Genomic DNA, 18741 nt, shown 5'->3' on the forward strand with positions numbered 1-18741 from the left:
GCAAAATCAAATGTATCCAGCGTTTCAGCCGTATCAACGATCTGTCTCGGTCCTTTGTCAGCAAAGAATGTATTAAGTTCTTCGATAGAGTGAGTGAATCTCCTACATGATTTCTTCACTTTTATCAAGTCAAGTTGCCTCAATTTGCTTCATATAAACGCTGGTTTGTCTTTTTGGCTGAAAATATTCAAATAATTTTTCTTGGCTGTCCGGATCAGCCTTTGTACACGGTCTCTCGCGATATCTCTTTCATGCATTGCATCACGAATTTCGGCAGTAAGCCAAGGAGCTAGAAGGTTTTTGAAGCAGATCCGTTTCCGTGGAGCATGATTGTTTAAAGAAATGTTGATCGTTGAAGATTTGTACTTTGCCTTCCATGCATTCACAGAAGATATTAAGTCAACCCGCTCACACTCGCTAACTTCCGAAAGAAAATACTGCTCTTTGAAGTTCTTGAAGTTTCTAGACCATCCTTTTGGAGTGTTGCTCAATGTTAATGTTATATGTTATGCAAATGAAATCATGTGCAGATAAAAATGAAACCGGCATTTTACTATAATTTATTAATTTATCGATATCACAATGATGCATAAATTTAAAAAAGTACTGGAACTCTTCAATGATGCGTGGGTCCGTATGTCTGTGAGTACTAAATACATTTCAGACAATATAATAAAATTTTGCAACTATGTGTATGCTATGATATATAATGATAGACATATCAGCATTAAAATTTCCAAATACCATTGAATGCCGGTATTCAATCTGTAGATCCAAAAAGCATTCATGAATTAAGGTAGCCACAATTAGGTGGTCAATACACAACTGCGAGAAGAAAACTGCATGCATTGTTAAAGATGATCTTTGCAATAAGAAACTCAGGCTTATGATAATGCACATCCACGAGTGACCAATCCAGCACAACTACTGCAATCGAGTTCAATACATAGAAAGCTACACTTCCCTGTCGACCGACTCTATTGTTTCTTACCAGAGAGTATCCCGGAACTATCACCATGCTATCCAAAACTTTAGGTTTGACAAGGGGAGGGCCAGATGTGCCCATCTCAGATTCAAGCGGTGATTTTTCTATGAATAATCCTTAATGAGAAAGAAATTATGTTAAAGTTTTAGCGCGCGCTTTTCACGCATTCGTCAAAAAAAATTATGAAAGATTTTTCAGCACGATTTAACCGCTTCGCGATAGACGATAATCGAAGCGACCGTGTGGCTGAGCGGGTAGCGCTCAGGTCTTGTAAGCGCGGGATCGCTGGTTCGAATCCTCGAGTGTAATTTTTTTTTATAATTTTATTTTTTTCGTTCCCAGCAACATTTTAGCATTAAATAAATAAATATTGAGCGAGTTTTTCATAATAACATAAATTTCTTTCTATAAAAAAACAGAGGAAAATGAACAATGATTAATTTAATCGTAAGAAATATGTTAATTAGTAAAATAATAATTATATAAACAACAAATTCACAATGCCCTATAAATAAAAATATTTTGTTTGAATTTCATGCATTAGAGGTTCACAATTTTGATATTTTTATTATTCGGTTTCGGATTGTTTTTCGTATATCTGACCTTGTGAGCAACGAAAATAAATGAAACAAATTTGTATAATATAAATTTTTTATTGTCAATGTTGACATATTACAAAATTGTTATACATTAATCGGTGGAATTAATAACACCCGTGCAAGATGCCGGATGGTACTGATCGTAAAAACAATGAAAACATAAATTTTTAGCACATCTTGCATATCTGATAAACGCAGCATTTTTGCATGTGCAGGGCGTTTTTAGAACATCTGTAGGAAAGCAGGCTTGGTTTATATTTACAAATATTTCCCTTTCATCACAAAGTTTCGAAGCAAACCATGCATAACGCAACATATCAGCAAATATTGGCGACGACAATTGATAATGAACAATGGAATGAATTTTAATACAATCTTCCCTAAATGATATTTCGCGATTCTGTTCAATCAAGTAGGAACAGTTTTGAAGACGCTTGATTAAATTTTTAACTTGTCTATAGAAATAGACGTCGCAAGATTGGCATATAGGCGTGCATTTTGGCGAAATTACTTTAATACTACAAGTTCCTATACTCCTATCGTCTTTAAAAATTTCATCGTACATGCCCGGATTTGTTTGTCCCCCTCAAGGGTCAATCAACAATAAAAATTTGTTTTCTTGGACGTACGGTAATAAAGTTGTTGTCAAAAAAGTTTTATACAGTTGCGTCGTTAATTTTCCGGACTTCGAACTAGTAACAACAATGTTTTTATATTTTGTTACAAATTCGTCAATAGATTTTTGAACTTTGGGCCCAAAATTACCTGTTGATTCTTGTAAACAGACAAATACATATGATATCGATTCTCCGGACAGTGTGATTGCGTATTGGGCCGTATATGAATGCGTGGTTTTATTCAAATTTTGCTTTTTGACGAGAATAGTCTTTGAGTCCTTGTTCGGCAAGACTTCTGTCAAACGTGGACTGATACTGACAACCTGTAATATGATACAAAATGTATTGTAAAAAAAATGAATATACAAAGTAAATAATAAGGAAGAAAAATAATGGTAATGTATATAAACTATTTCCAAATGTTCATAATTTGAGAAATTTAATTCTTTTAAATTACCTGTTTGATCAGTATTGATGACGAATGTTTTTTGGAAATTTGGAATTACATCTCGTACTTGAATTCGAAATTGTTCTGCTGAAACCAAAATTTCTTCCATCGTAACGGTCTCTCTGTCACTCACGTATCTTGTGATTTTTCGTTGTCGAATCCTGTGCTTTCGCTTCAATCTTTTCACCCAGGAAGGAGAAGCTTTGAAGTTAAAGTTTTCAAATTGACTTGCAGCAGCCAAAGCCCACTGTTGCAGGTTTATTGTTGTGACTTGTAAATTTTCTCGAGCCTCCATGAAACGATCATGCGTCCAAGAATCAATAGTAAAATACTTATCGATTGTTGTTTCGCCCTTTTTAATATGTTCTTCCCACCTCTTCAAATCCTTCATGCTTTTTAAACGGCTACATCCTTTTTTCTGAAGATTTGCTATACTCTAATTAGGATGTTGTTTCGCAAGATTCATAACTTTTATTTTATAATCAAGCGAAATATACTCCGTTTGTTTCACTTTCTTTTCATCTGGTTCATATTCATCAGAATCATCATCTTCTAACTCCCGGAAAGAATATTCTTCGTCAGCTTCATGTATCGCTATTAATTCTTCATCGACGATTAATTTTTTTTCGGCGATCATTTGTACAGTATTGTGAAACATTTCTTCTCCGATAAGCATCGATTCATAGGAAATCGTCGAAGGTGGTTCTACTGTGACCAGATTATTTTCCTCCAGAAGTTTGACCATGTAAACCACGGCGCCTTTCATCTGAAGTTTCACAAATTCTTCTGGTAGCGAAGATTCGTTATCCTCACTATTTCCCGCGAGCGAATCTTTTTCTTCATAACTTTTCGTTGGAGAATCGGATGTTGACTCCATCTTTTAAATTTTTATTTTTCGGCACTGCTTAAAAACGTCCACCTTCTACTCGAAACTAACGGTCGACTGATGACTGTTTCAATCTATATCGCCTATTCGAAACTTATAGCTGCTGTTGCTCACAAGGTCAGGTATACGAAAAGCAATCCGAAACCGAATAATAAAAATATCAAAATTGTGAACTCCTAACGCATGAAATTCAAACGAAATATTTTTATTTATAGGGCATTGTGAACTTGTTGTTTATATAATTATTATTTTACTAATTAACATATTTCTTACGATTAAATTAAACATTGTTCATTTCCTTCTGTTTTTTTATAGAAAGCAATTTATGTTATTATGAAAAACTCGCGCAATATTTATTTATTTAATGCTAAAATGTTGCTGGGAACGAAAAAAATAAAATTATAAAAAAAAATTACACTCGGGGATTCGAACCAGCGATCCCGCGCTTACAAGACCTGAACGCTACCCGCTCAGCCACACGGTCGCTACGATTATCGTCTATCGCGAAGCGGTTAAGTCGTGCTGGAAAATCTTTCATAATTTTTTTTTGACGAATGCGTGAAAAGCGCGCGCTAAAACTTTGACATAATTTCTTTCTCATTAAGGACTATTCATAGAAAAATCACCGCTTGAATCTGAGATGGGCACGTCTGGCCCTCCCCTTGTGAGTCAAGTTTTCGACAAATAAATGATGTGATACTTTGATTTGGAAAAGTAGTGGCGGAATTCGTCAAGATGCGCCATCAAGGATTGACAATTGACGTGACAAATGTTCAATTTATCGCATCCAGAAGTCATATTATCCATTTATACTAGTGATTTTGTCCTTGATTTTTTCACTAAGTAACAGGCATTTATTGGCATCGCTACGATTATCGTCTATCGCGAAGCGGTTAAGTCGTGCTGGAAAATCTTTCATAATTTTTTTTTGACGAATGCGTGAAAAGCGCGCGCTAAAACTTTGACATAATTTCTTTCTCATTAAGGACTATTCATAGAAAAATCACCGCTTGAATCTGAGATGGGCACGTCTGGCCCTCCCCTTGTGAGTCAAGTTTTCGACAAATAAATGATGTGATACTTTGATTTGGAAAAGTAGTGGCGGAATTCGTCAAGATGCGCCATCAAGGATTGACAATTGACGTGACAAATGTTCAATTTATCGCATCCAGAAGTCATATTATCCATTTATACTAGTGATTTTGTCCTTGATTTTTTCACTAAGTAACAGGCATTTATTGGCATCTAAAGCCGAATGAGCCCTCTCGCTCAAGAGTCCCCTCGAAAACTTAGTGCAATTGCAACACAGAGGTGACTACTTATCTTTTTTGCAATCTATTAGCTCATGCGGTTCCGAACAGTGTCTGCATACTGAAGTTGATTTGCAATCCCTGGCAATATGTCTAAAGGTCATGCATCTATAACACTGCAGAACTCTAATATGGTCAGCATAATTGCACGCAGAATATCTAAGATAGATTCAGCCATTGTTTAGCAGCTGCCTGCGGATTCCCGGTGTCACCTCAATGATGCAGCTGGTTTAGCAAATGTTTGCGATATTGCGCGGACGTGCGATGATGCCGCGAAAGACTGCGCGCGGATTGAGACGGCCGACAAATCGGCAAACGCGAAAGCAGTTAGATGCCAGTGCTTCTAGGACAAACACATTGTGTACACTGTAATAAACAGAAAATTTATGCGAATGCATACGAATGCAATCGTAGTTTGCACGCGGCGGATAAACAGCGAAAAATCTGTCGTAATCCATAGGAAAACCATACGCGTCCACATAAACCGACTGAAACCGTTTATTGAGAATTAAAAAATAGAAGAAAAAAAAGAAAAAAGAAAAACGCATGTATAAAAGAAAAATAAAATAGATGATAAGGAAAACGAAAAACAAAACTTAAAGAAGTTCCTACCTTAACGTCCTCCACGTCCACGTCCAGCACCGCGACCCAGGCACAAACGCAATGTCACGATCGACCACCAAATCTGGAAGACCCAGCAATCCGACCTCGCGAACAAGTGCGAGCGCCGAGAGTTGGTCGCGAAAGGAACGGGCAAAATGGTCCGACACGTTGGGCACCTCCACTAAGGGATACTGACCCCTAACAGAAGCCTGAGCAGCGCTAAAAAACAGCTCGTGGCAGTTAGGAACCATAATACACACACAAAAAAAGGGGGGAAGAGAAAATCACAGAAAAAACAACTTCTGCACAACACGTAAAGACGACAAGACGACGTCGGAAGACAGACTGAATGGAAGAGCGAATAAATAGCCTGGAAAGGGCTAGGTAAAACAAAAGTAGCTGCATATGCATCCAGAGAAAAAAGGAAATGCACCGCACGATTCCAAGAAAATATTATAATATAATACAAAGCTTTCTATTACAGGAGTCTTATTGCATGGAGCACCTGCAAGAAAATCAAAGCCGAGGAGAAATAAAAGAATTTAAATATGAACCGGGTATCTATTTCGAAAAAATGTGCAAGATAAACCAAATCGAATCCACATGGAAAATGGTGATAAAACTAGACATCGCCGCAATGGACCACCGATATGAACAATTGAGAAACTATATGGCACAGAAGAGAGCTCTATGCTACGATAAACCATTGCAAATAAAAATGAAAGAAACCTGCCACAACCTGTTACAAATACCAGAAAAGGACAGAAAACAAGCAGAAAAACTGCTGAAACGTCTGATAATCGCGTACCAAGCACCCAGGAAGATAAAACGAGGGCTAATCGACGGTCTAAGAACGATAGCCAAAACACTCTTCGGCACAATGGACGCAGACGACGAAAAAATTATAAAGGAGCAATTAAATCTCATGCAAAGAAATCAGCAAACGCTGCAACACGCGATGAAAAATCAGATTAAAATATTAAACGCAACAATTGCACATGTGGATAATGTTGAGAAAATTCTGCAAGAAAATGAAGAACAATTTCAAAATATAACAGAGAAGATGCGACAAGCCTGGATACAAGCAGAAGTCGGCTATAGACAACGAGAAAATCTCGACGAACACTTTATAATATTAAATGCCATAATAAAAGACCTAACAAACGATCTTACGGACATTATCGCGCATCTGACTAACGCGAAAGGGGGAGTAATCGATATAAGACTACTACCCATAGAAAGCATCCTAGAGAACCTCAAGGAAACAGCGTTACAAATACCGCAGGGAACGCACTTCCCATTTCAAACATCCGCAGAAAATTGGAGAACAATCGAAAAGTTCTTAACAATTAGCGCCTATTACGATAATACAAATATATTTACGATTATAAAGATTCCGCTAATCACATACCCCGAGTATGAAATAATAAAGGCAATCCCACTACCTACGCACAAATATAACAATACATTTATATTTATAGATGTAAATCAACCAATAATAGCGATAGAGGTAGATAGCCGAACATATTTTACGCCTAACGAAAACGATCTAAATAAATGTATGCGAAACAATGATCAATATGTTTGCGAACAGAATTATCCTGTACATTATTTAGACGAAGGAGCGTTATGCGAAGTACAAGCATATGTACAATTAGAAACACACACAAACAATTGTAATATTCGACACATACACACGAATACAACAATATGAATAGCGCTGAGTAATGCGAACTCATGGTTATACTCTACACGAGCAAACCAACCGATCGAAATAAACGTGCAAAAACGACGCAACGCGAAAAATAGAAATAAAAGGAAGCGGACGAATCACATTAAAAGAAAAATGTAAATTAAAAAAACAAGACGTCATAATACGGACAAAAAAGCTCGCGATAATAACGATCGTATAGACAAAGCTACCAGACTACAATCTTAAGATAACACACAACGAACGAAACGAAAAAACATTGGACAAAATTAGACCGATAAAATTGCGAAAAGTCATTAGAAACCCGACAGAATTAAGGGACCTAAGCGAAAGACTTGACGAAACAAACGAAGACTTAAATAACAATTATTTCCCTACTAACGGACACATTATATATCCCGTAGCTTCAAGTTGCACAGGAATAACAATAATAATAATAATTACCATAATAGCAATTATATACGCTAAGAAAAAATGTAAGACGGAAAAGAAAAAATTATCAGAAACTAACATAAATCCGATGTGCAAACCGAAAATAATTCAAGAGCACATCTACGGTACCGCAAGCGGATCGAATAGAACAGCGGAGATAGAAACCGACACCGCGATAACTAACACTGCGATGTTATATTAAAATAAAATAAATATAAGAAACAATTGTAAAATGCGAAAAATGAATAGCGAAAAAATATGTAGACGAAAATTCACGTATAGTTAATTTTCTTTTTCCAAAGGGGGAGGATGTCGTAACCCGACCAATTTCTTAATATATTAAAGAATAAAACAATAAAGTGAAACAGAAAAGAATAAGAAAGAGCTGAGTAAAGCAAAGCATTAAAATTAGAAGATATCAAGGAAAGATAATGAAGAAAGAGTAAAGTAATAAAAGAATATTAATAAAATAAAAGTAAGATACGTGACTAAAGAGAAGGAAATCACGATCAAGTTCTCGGAAGCTGAGTAAGCAGCTGACGAGACAGACTGACAAGCTGTACGAGACATGCTCCGGTCAGGGACACCACACTCCTCCCTAATCAACGACCTAATTAATTAACAGATATAATAAGCGCGAGATGCACCAACGCTTGCTACTCGCTTAGTAATAGTATCGAAGTACCGTACGTATCGCGCCCGACTATTATAATCGCGAATAAGTGAAAGTGTATTAAATCTTGCAAAATATACTAAATTATACCTAACGTCCGGGAGTGTCTTATTTCGAGCTTGGATCCTAATCCTTTGGGCGTACAAATCCCGAAAGACCTCTTCCTTAACGGCTAGAGGTACAACAAATCGTCTGTCTCGGAATAACGTTTATTTTCCTTGGGCTGATAAATATTGGGTTAAGTAAAAAGTCATTGCGTATTTTTGCAATAGATGGCATTAGTTCAGTTTTGGCAGTACTAGAGTCATTCACACATATGTTTGTAACGATGCATCCCTCCACCGTTACCCGGCCGTCGATCCGCCGGAAGTCCGCCGCCCGACAAACACCGGTCGGGCATAATGCGGAGGCGCCGAGCGCCCATTTTTAAGATGTAGAGAAAGACGTTCAAATTTATAATCGCCGTTAAAATGCGTTGTTTACCGGGAACCGTCGCCGCGCTCGGATAACCGTACCGACCGTTCCCGAAACCACCCGAGTCGCGCGCGGCGGTTCAACATTAAACAATATGCCTTAAAACAGTCAGGCATATTACGCACGCGCACCCGCCGGAAAAAGGGGTATAAATAAGAGCAAATTTTCCATCTCGAGACCAGATCTTCCGCAACAACCACCAGAGTCTGTAAGACGCCTGGAATCCAGAACGATCCTATAACCGCTCACAGAGAGAGAAAACGGGGTTGGGAGTACCCAGCCTCCGCCGAGAGTTTGCCATCTCTGAAAGCGATCCTTTGAATTTCTGCGACCGAGGAACACGAGGTTGGACGTACTCAGCCTCCGTCGGGAGTTCTCGACACCTCGCACGCATCCGTCCACCTAAGTGCAACGGCGATCATCCAGTGGTAGGGAGTTCCCAGCCATTGACGGGTGTTCCCGTCGGCCGTTGCACTCCTGCATTCTACGGGAGGACCATCCCCGACGAAATAATACCGCGATACCCGCGAACTCGCAGTAATTCCGCGACCGCCATTACCGCGATCGGACTCGCCATTAATACGGCGCGCCAAGTCCCGCTCAAGGGGGAGGATCTCATCCTGCCGCGACATCGATCGACGCAATCAAATCAATACAGGCGCGTATAAGGACCGCCCATCGGCCCGACCGAAATTACCGCCCGGTAGTTAGCGGCCTCTGCCGAAATCCAGATCCGCTCACGTAATCGATATCTTATCGAATCGCCGAAATCGCGCTCCGCACCGCGCATCCGTGCATGTAATTCGGATGCACCGCGACCGACACGACCACACCGCTAACCAATTCCGACACTCATACATACACGAGTGCGTTTTGTCGCAAACACATCATCATTCGCCGCACACATATACTTTCGATATATTGTAAATCCTACGTAGATATTACACGTTCGCACACGCACTCGCTCGCTTATCATCACGCTCACACCCATACAGCGTTCCTACACATACACTCACTCTGTATACACACATACTTACACGCAATAAATTATATTCTACCTAACGTATCTTTCGTTCGTCTCTCGATACCCTTTCACGAGCCCCGGATCCCGACCGAGTTATCCACGACCGCCTCGCGAAAGCGGTTTATTACATGTTTGTCATATATCGTTTAATAGCTGACGGTTTAAGCTTCATTCTAAAAAAAAATTGAGCGGTTTGGTTGAGTTTTGGAGATTTTACAACAAGTTGAAGATGGAAGACCAAACTGTGCATTTTCGCCATATTTTACTGTTTCACTTCCGTAAAGGGAAGAACGCGCGTCAAGCTTGTGAAAAATTGCGTAAAGTTTACGGTGACGATGCTCTACAAGAACGTCAGTGCCAAAACTGGTTCAAGAAATTCCGCGCTGGTGATTTTGATCTCAAAGATGCTCCTTGGTCAGGAAGGCCCACCGAGGTTGATGACGACAAAATAAAGGCATTGATCAAGTCAAGCCCACGTTACACGACACGAGAGATTGCAAAAACATTGAAGATCAGTCAAAAAAGTGTTCACGTCCACCTAAAGAAGCTGGAATACGTAAGCAAGCTCGATATTTGGATTCCTCATGAACTCAAAGAAGTTCATTTGACGGCGCGTATAAACATTTGCGATATGCTCATGAAACGTGAAGAAAACGATCCTTTTTTGAAACGAATGATAACTGGTGATGAGAAGTGGATTGTTTACAACAATTTGGAACGCAAACGGTCTTGGTCCCGACGTGATGATTCGCCTCAAACGACTTCAAAAGCAGAACTTCATTAGAGGAAGATTATGCTCTCAGTGTGGTGGGATTGGAAGGGTGTGGTGTTTTTTGAACTCCTACCAAGGAATCGAACAATCAATTCGGATGTGCACTGTCGGCAATTGGACAGTTTGAACGAATCTGTCATCCAGAAACGTCCGGAGCTCGTCAATCGTAAAGGAGTTGTGTTCAATCACGACAACGCGAGACCACACACATCTTTGGCGACCCGTCAAAAATTATTGGAGTTTGGATGAAATGTGTTGCCCCACCCAGTTGCCCCACTCGCCTGACGCAAGGACAGACTTCCACTTGTTTCGCTCTCTTCAAAACTCCTTGCGTGGAATGAGTGGCCTTCACTTGGACACAGTACAATTGGACACGGTGCAAATGGACACGTTACAAATGGACACGAGATTGTGCACACGGTTCAATTGGACACAGTGCATTTGGACACAGTAATTTTGGATACAGTAGCTTTTGGACACATAAGAAAATACGCATCGTTTACTTGGACACCGCTCAATTGGACACTGTTCATTTGGACACCGTTCGTTTGGACACAGAAAGATGCGCACCGTTCATTTGCCCACCGTTCGTTTGGACACCGTTCATTTGCCCACCGTTCGTTTGGACACCGTTCATTTGCCCACTGTTCGTTTGGACACCGTTCATTTGCCCACCGTTCGTTTGGACACCGTTCATTTGCCCACCGTTCGTTTGGATACCGTTCATTTGTACACAAAAACATGCGCACTGTTTGTTTGAATATGTAACAGATGGAGAGAAATAAAAATCATTTTGGGAAAATATAATCAGTATTCTTATAACACTTTATACTGGTAAATCTATGTAAAATATGAAATCGTGAAAAGGAGATACATTTGAAGGTTATAATATCTGTCAAAATAAAATATATTCATACTTATATATCTCTGATACTGATGTCATTAATTTTACATTGCTTTTAGCACTTTGTTTAGCCTTTCGCATATTTGAATGTCATGCATGGATACAGTGGGTTCCGCCCCCCCTGCGGGGGGACTCCACTTCCGGAAGATATAACCTAACCCAAACCTATTTCTTATTTAAAACAAAAATTTGGTGTGGATTACGTCGTATAACTTAAATCAAATTTTGGTGTCCAAACGAACGGTGTCCAAACGAACGGTGGGCAAATGAACGGTGTCCAAACGAACGGTGGGCAAATGAACGGTGTCCAAACGAACGGTGGGCAAATAACGGTGTCCAAATGAACGGTGCGCATCTTTCTGTGTCCAAACGAACGGTGTCCAAATGAACAGTGTCCAATTGAGCGGTGTCCAAGTAAACGATGCGTATTTTCTTATGTGTCCAAAAGCTACTGTATCCAAAATTACTGTGTTCAAATGCACTGTGTCCAATTGAACCGTGTGCAAAATCTCGTGTCCATTTGTAACGTGTCCATTTGCACCGTGTCCAATTATACTGTGTCCAAGTGCACCACTCCCGCGTGGAATAACGTTAAATTCAGATGAGGCGGTAAATCAGCACCTTGTTCAGTTTTTCGCCAATAAAGACAGGTCCTTCTACGAACGGGGAATTATGAAGCTCACCAAAAGATGGCAAAAAGTCATCGAACAAAACGGAAAATATTGTATATCATTAATTGATCTTTGTTCTTTATATGTAAATAAATAACTTTGAAAAACATACAAAAAATACGCAATGACTTTTTACTCAACCCAATATATATTACCTTTACATCACTATTCTCACCAGTAGTATATCTGGGCCGGTACTAACTCAGATCCTCTGAGGGTTGGTAAGGGGCGAGGGGAAACCGGCGCTGGGACTGCGAAAAGGGAGGCGGCGCGGCAAAACGATAGGCGCGGGGGCCGAGGAGAGAGGGGGAACCGCGGCGAAACCGGTAAGCGAGAGGTCTGTGGAGAGGGGGAAGGGAGACCGCGGCGAAGCCGAGTAGATGCGAGAGAGATAGCGCCAGGCGTCCGCGAGTAGGTGCGAGAGAGATAACGCGAGGCGTCCACGAATAGGTGCGAGAGGGATAGCGCAAGGCGTTTGTAATGTGTGGGAGAGGGATAGCGCGAGGCATGCACGTGGATGATACAGCGTTCGTAAGGCGGTGTGAGAGAATTAGTGCGAGGCATGCACGCGTGTAGGAAAAGGATAGCGCTCGCATTGACATGGGAAAAGGATGACGTTCGCGAGAGAATGGGAGAAAGAAAGATAACGCGAGGCATGCAGGAGTAAGAAGAGGAAAGGAGGCGCAAAAATAATCAACATTTTATTATATATAATAATAATAATAATATTTATTTTAAAAAATGTGTATATAATACAAATGTGTGTGTGTTTAAAAATAATAAAAATAATAATAAAATAAAAATATAAAAATAATAAAATAAAATTATAATAATAATATAAATATAAAAAAAATATAAAATATGTATAATAGGGCGGCGCTCCTTCTGAAACAGAAAAATAAAAGTCTTATTAGTATACTAATTTAATTTTTAATATTTAATATTTTTAAAAATGGATACTCCCAATCAACCCTTCGACCTCTTGTTCGGAGGCTCATCCCACGATTCTTCCATGTCCTCCTCGTAGGGCTCGAGGTCGAAGAGGCGTCTTATTTCCACATAGAGACCGTGGGGGCCGTTATCTTCCCAGACGTTTTCAGCGATCTCCCACTCGTGGCGTCGTACCATTCGTACAAATCGCCGGTGCTCAAAGTTTAAGAATCCGGGAATCCGTATGCCGCTCTTACTAGTGTACTATGAAATAAAATTATAATATATTATAATATATGTTATAAATAATTAATACAACGTAAAATATGCGGAAATATTACTTACTTTTTGAAACACAACCAGATTTAACAGGGCTCTTAGCAGCCCTATCACCAAGTCCTGCGCCCACCACGACGCGTTCAACCGTCCTCGTTGTAATATTAATTCTATTAACGACGGCATTTTAATTTTCTTTAACGACAATTTTATGGCACTAGACTTTGATAGTCGAACGCTTTGTGACGGACACAACGAGATAGACATTGTCTCCAACATCTTAAAGTAGGGGATGTATCACTTACAAAGAACGCTTACCTTCTGCACATGATAAGAAGACAAAAGTAAGCACGTTCCCATGAACAATTATTTAAAGTTTTTTAACTGTGAATAATGTATTATTATAATATGTAAACCACTATCGAACAGCTTTGAACAGCTATCAAACAGCTATCAAACAGCTATTAAACGGCTTCAAACGGCTATCGAACGGCTTTGAACAGCTATTGAACAGCTATCGAACGACTATTGAATGGTTTTTAAACGGCTATGAACGACTATCGAACGGAGTGAGTCTCGATTGCGCACACTACCGATCGAACACGACAATATTTCCCAATCGGACACAGACCCAATCGGACACAGGCTCGATCGGACACAGACCCAATCGGACACAATTCCGATCAGACATATATGGTTGCAATCGGACACAGGCCCGATCGGACACAGACCCAATCGGATATAATTCCGATCGGACACATATGGTTGCAATCGGACACAGGCCCGATCGGACATAGTTCCGATCGGACACAGTCCTCATCGCGAAGCTAGGTCCATCCTACAATCATTGTGTCGATGGGAAAATATATGCGTGGACACAGTAAGTGATGCCAGAAACAAATCCCTCACGGCTCAGCAATGGAGGGGATAACGCACACAAGCGCGAACTGCGTACATGTGCGCTCTGCGCTTCGGCTAGCTTCGGAGAGTAGAGAAGAACAGACATATGTTTTCCGTCTTCTTCTCACTTTCTACCGAGCTGACAACGAAGGCAATGTTGATCGCTTGGCTTATTACATACGACAGCGTTAAAGGCTAATCTACAATGTGCTCTTTGTTTCCTGTTTCTTGCTTTTTGCCTCTTGCCTTTTTGCCTCTTTGCGCACTGTTTTACCGACAATTGTGTTTTTTGTCACGTGTTTCTTGTTTCTTCTGGAGTTCGTCAACTTTTATCTCGGGCGACAGAAAACGAAGAAACGTCGCGTTAAATACGATGATATCGCGGACACAGCGGAGTGAACGCGAAGTGCGAGATAAACAAAAAATAATATATCGGATAAAGAAAATGAAGAAAATCAGGTGGATGAAGCTTTTGGCGAACTGCTCGCCAATTTCGTCCAAAGAAATCCTTGTCTTTATGATAAAAAGTGCAAAGAATATAAAGACAAGAACTTCGTCGCTGATACATGGAGCTTCATCGCAAGTGCCTGCAATATGTCAGGTAAATAAACAAAAAATGTTTTAATTTTGAGATAAAAATATGGACTCATTTGTATAGTTTGTAGATATTTTATGGATACTGGATGGTCGCATAATTCAAGGGATAAGTTTAGGTTAGATTAGTTTGGAGAGATTATAGTTCATTTTATTTTGCAGTGGACATGGTACAGAAACAGTGGAAAATTCTTCGCGGTCAATTCACTCGAGAACACCGCCTTGAGAAGATGTACGAGCCATCGGGTACAGGGAATGACACTTCTAAGAGGCCACGGAAAACATGGTACTTGTATCACTCCCTTCTCTTTTTGGCACCACATGTGGCCCATCGCAGTACATCTAGCAACTTTGTGCGAGGGAGTACAATAATCACTCAATCATCCCCGTCAACACCACAATCTGCACTACAGTTAGCATCGCAGTCAGCATCTGGATCATCGTTTAGCAATGTGTGGACTCCAAATCTTTTTAGTGATGGTTCAACTCCACCACCAGAGAGATCAACGTCTTCAGAATCTTTAGCAACTTCAGTATCTTCAATTAGTCAGTCAAAGTCATTAGCTATTGCAAGGAGAGATTTACTTTCCCCACCACCTGACCAATCTGCAACTCGGAGACTAAAGGAGTCTCATAAAGAACAGGAACAGCTGTCTAAAATGATAGGCAATACGACTGAGACTATAAACATGCTTATGCATAATTTAACAGAAAAGCGCTCACAGCCTGTCAGTGACGATAATGGAGAAGAGGCAGCAATGGCAAAGGCTTTAATTTATGCATTGAGAAGAGTAAGCTCCAAGTACAAAATCCAATGTTATATTGAATGTTTATCTGTTTTGGATAAATATCAGAACCTGACAACAGTGGAAACGGTTCAAAATCTGTAATTCTTTTACAGCTGGAATACTTGTGTAATTATGTTTTGTTATGTAGATTAAAGATTTTATAAAGTATATATATAATTTAAGTATATAAAAAAATTATATATATATACAAAACATATAATGATTAGAAAAACATGATTTTTTTAGTCGCTATAACATATTTTTTCGCGAGATATAATATGACTTTTTGAGTTGTTAATAACATTTTATTTTTCATACATTTATGTGCCTGATATAAGACATAATGTGATTTTTTAAGTCATTAATAACTAATATTTAATTCTTTTTGTGATAATTTTTGTTCTTGGACAAGTGTTCCTACTCTTATATTTAATTATTAAGAAGTGCAATGTGTTCGTGGTCAAAGTACAAATGTTTAGTATTTGATGTCAGTATTTTTGTTTTTTACGTTAAGACTATTTTCAGAACAATAAATAAAAGTGATTATTTAATATACATTATATTTATTTTCCCAACTTTTACAAGCTTTATGTATACACTTACTGTTTCATTGAATTCAGTTAAGCGTTCGAATATCACATTGAAAAAATACAAATAATGACAATAGATAAAAGTAGAACGTAAATCATTCATGACTATTGAACATTATACATAAACTTAACACTAAACTTAAACTTAATTCCTGTTATTAAACTTAACTTATTATATATTAACTTATATTATTAAGGGGGATTAACATTATATGCCCTTAGCGCTTGTTCCCACTGCCAATCCAGCTGGCCAATGTCTGAACAAAAATAATCTTTGAGGATGTTTCGTTGAGCATCAGCTCTCACTGTGGGATTGTTGGACCCAAGTCGACCAACATCAGTGATCGGTCCCCTGTACATTTCTCTTCTCCAATCACCTTCGATGACATCTCCATCTATTCTTTCTCTATCTAGCATAGATGCAGGGCAATAGGTCCTTTCCAATGGTGCTAAATCGTCTTCAGATACCATCAGAAAGTTATGAAGACATACAATTGCTTTTACAATGTCTTCCGCTGTTTCTGGTATGCAACACAGATCCCTTCTCAAGATACGCCACCTTGATGACATGATTCCAAACGTATTTTCGATGGTACGTCTGGCACGACTGAGTCTATAATTGAATATTCTTTCTGCATTGCCAAAAGTTCTGTAAGTTCTGGCATATGGACGCATCATATGGATGCCAAGTGGGAATGCTTCATCGGCGACAAAAGTGAAGGGAGGGATGACATCACTGCCAGGAATCTCCTTTGGAAAAGGAAAGTCAATTTCACCTGCATCGATAGCCTGGCCGAAAGCGCTGCTTGCCCACACACCTCCATCACTTTGAGATCCTACAGGAGAAGTGAAAGTGAAGCTTACGTAAGTCAATATCTTGTTATAATATCTCGGTGATTGTCACAGAGGTACTCACCATAATCGCCAACATCCACCCACGTGAATCGATATTTAGCATCACATGCAGCAATGAGGATTATAGAAAATCTTTTCTTGTAAGAGCTATAAAACTGAGAACCAGTTTTTGGGGGGCGCTGTATCGATATGTACCGATTTACCGTCAATAGCTCCGATACAATTGGGAAACTGCCATTGGTTAAAGAAATCCTCAGATATCTGCACCATAGTCTTTCTTGTCAATGCCTGCAAATATATCGGTTGAAGAGCTTTCCACAAAGCACTGCAAGTTTCCCTAAACACTTTATATGCAGTGGAACGTCCAATTCTATAACTCCATGAAAATGTCCTAATTGATGTGCCTCGCGCTAGCATCCTTTAAGAAAATAACATAGAGCTCACTTAGTGACACAAATAACTTAACATTAGTAATACATAGAAGTTGAAAATGTACTTACTCAAGAGTGATGGCCACACGTAATTGTAGAGGCAGTGGAGTTCTGATGCTTCGCTTAGTTAGATATGGTCTCACCAAATCACAAATGTAATCAAACTGCTGTACATTCATGCGTGTATAATCAAAGAATTCTTCGTGGTCTGTAGTTCTCAATTCTCTAAACAGATTCCTATAGATTCCCTGGGTTTCTCGACCATAATTAAGTGGACGCACCCACCAACGCCTGATTCTTTTTTTCTTTAATTGCTTTTTTGCGAGCAAAAGCATTAGAAGGAGATTCCAACATTGGGCGCTAATCAAAACATTTAATAATTCTTCGTCCATTTTAAAGAAAACACAATTTGTAGCGATCACATAACCTTATTACAATAATACAACGCCGAATGATTTATTCTATGGTCGATATTCATATCTCATATATTAAGATATCTTAAGTATTGCCTTAAACATCATTAGCCAATAAGAATGCTGTATTAGCATCTGAGACTTTTATTTAAGATGGTCGTAATATAAGAACGGACTATGAATATCGGTCTGTGATTAGTCTATGTGAAATAACATTTCTCTTCGAAAATTCAGAAGGGACAAATTGTAGATGACGATGTTTCTCGTGGTTTCTCGGCTTCATGTGACAAAAATACAAGTAGCAAAAAAACAGAAGGCAGAGGACACAAAACAAGACGCAAAAAGCACATTGTAGATTAGCCTTAAATGCTTTTCCGACTCGTGAACTTTTTATTACGTATATATGTGTATATATACAGGGTGATTCAAAACAACTTTCTGTCCTTACAATGTCATATACTTGACACTATTCTAAGACGATTTTTCCTTTGTCAAAATTTTTTCCGAGGCTTAGTTTTTAAATTATAAGCCAAAATAGTTAACGAATTACAGGCCGCGTACACAAGGCAGGCAGGAGCGGAGTAACTCACCGTCCCATACTGGTGATTACGTGAGACGCCCGCTGCGATTAATTGTTTGCTACATGGGGTGTATGTGTGAGAGAGAACGTATACGCGTATACACACAAATACACATTCTCTCTTTCTCACTCACTGACTCTTACCTTGTATGTAGAGATTTGTTGCCCTCCTACGACTCAATAAGTAATATTTCCGTGTGATACAACGAGTAACTAGCAAACTTTTTTTCACTCACAAATTGTACCACTTATCGAACTTTTACATATTAATCCAC

General features: G+C 39.2%; 2 protein-coding genes and 1 pseudogene across 2 annotated transcripts; 1 reads left to right on the top strand and 2 right to left on the bottom strand.

Moving 5' to 3' along the window:
- Positions 1-1675: 1675 nt before the first annotated feature.
- LOC138941594 (uncharacterized) lies at positions 1676-3526 on the bottom strand (annotated as a pseudogene).
- A 10644-nt stretch (positions 3527-14170) lies between these two features.
- Positions 14171-15699, top strand: LOC138941611 (transcription factor Adf-1-like). The gene is made up of 3 exons (XM_070311439.1): positions 14171-14195; positions 14658-14816; positions 14972-15699. The coding sequence occupies exons 1-3, from the start codon at positions 14171-14173 to the stop codon at positions 15697-15699; spliced, it is 912 nt and encodes a 303-aa protein (XP_070167540.1).
- A 1490-nt stretch (positions 15700-17189) lies between these two features.
- Positions 17190-17652, bottom strand: LOC138941632 (uncharacterized). The gene is made up of 2 exons (XM_070311478.1): positions 17543-17652; positions 17190-17460 (listed from the first exon to the last, which is right to left on the bottom strand). The coding sequence occupies exons 1-2, from the start codon at positions 17650-17652 to the stop codon at positions 17190-17192; spliced, it is 381 nt and encodes a 126-aa protein (XP_070167579.1).
- Positions 17653-18741: the final 1089 nt, after the last annotated feature.

The sequence above is a fragment of the Polyergus mexicanus genome, unplaced genomic scaffold (assembly GCF_030449975.1).
Source record: "Polyergus mexicanus isolate NDT 795.1 unplaced genomic scaffold, iyPolMexi1.0 SCAF_2, whole genome shotgun sequence".
Lineage (NCBI taxonomy): Eukaryota > Metazoa > Arthropoda > Insecta > Hymenoptera > Formicidae > Polyergus > Polyergus mexicanus.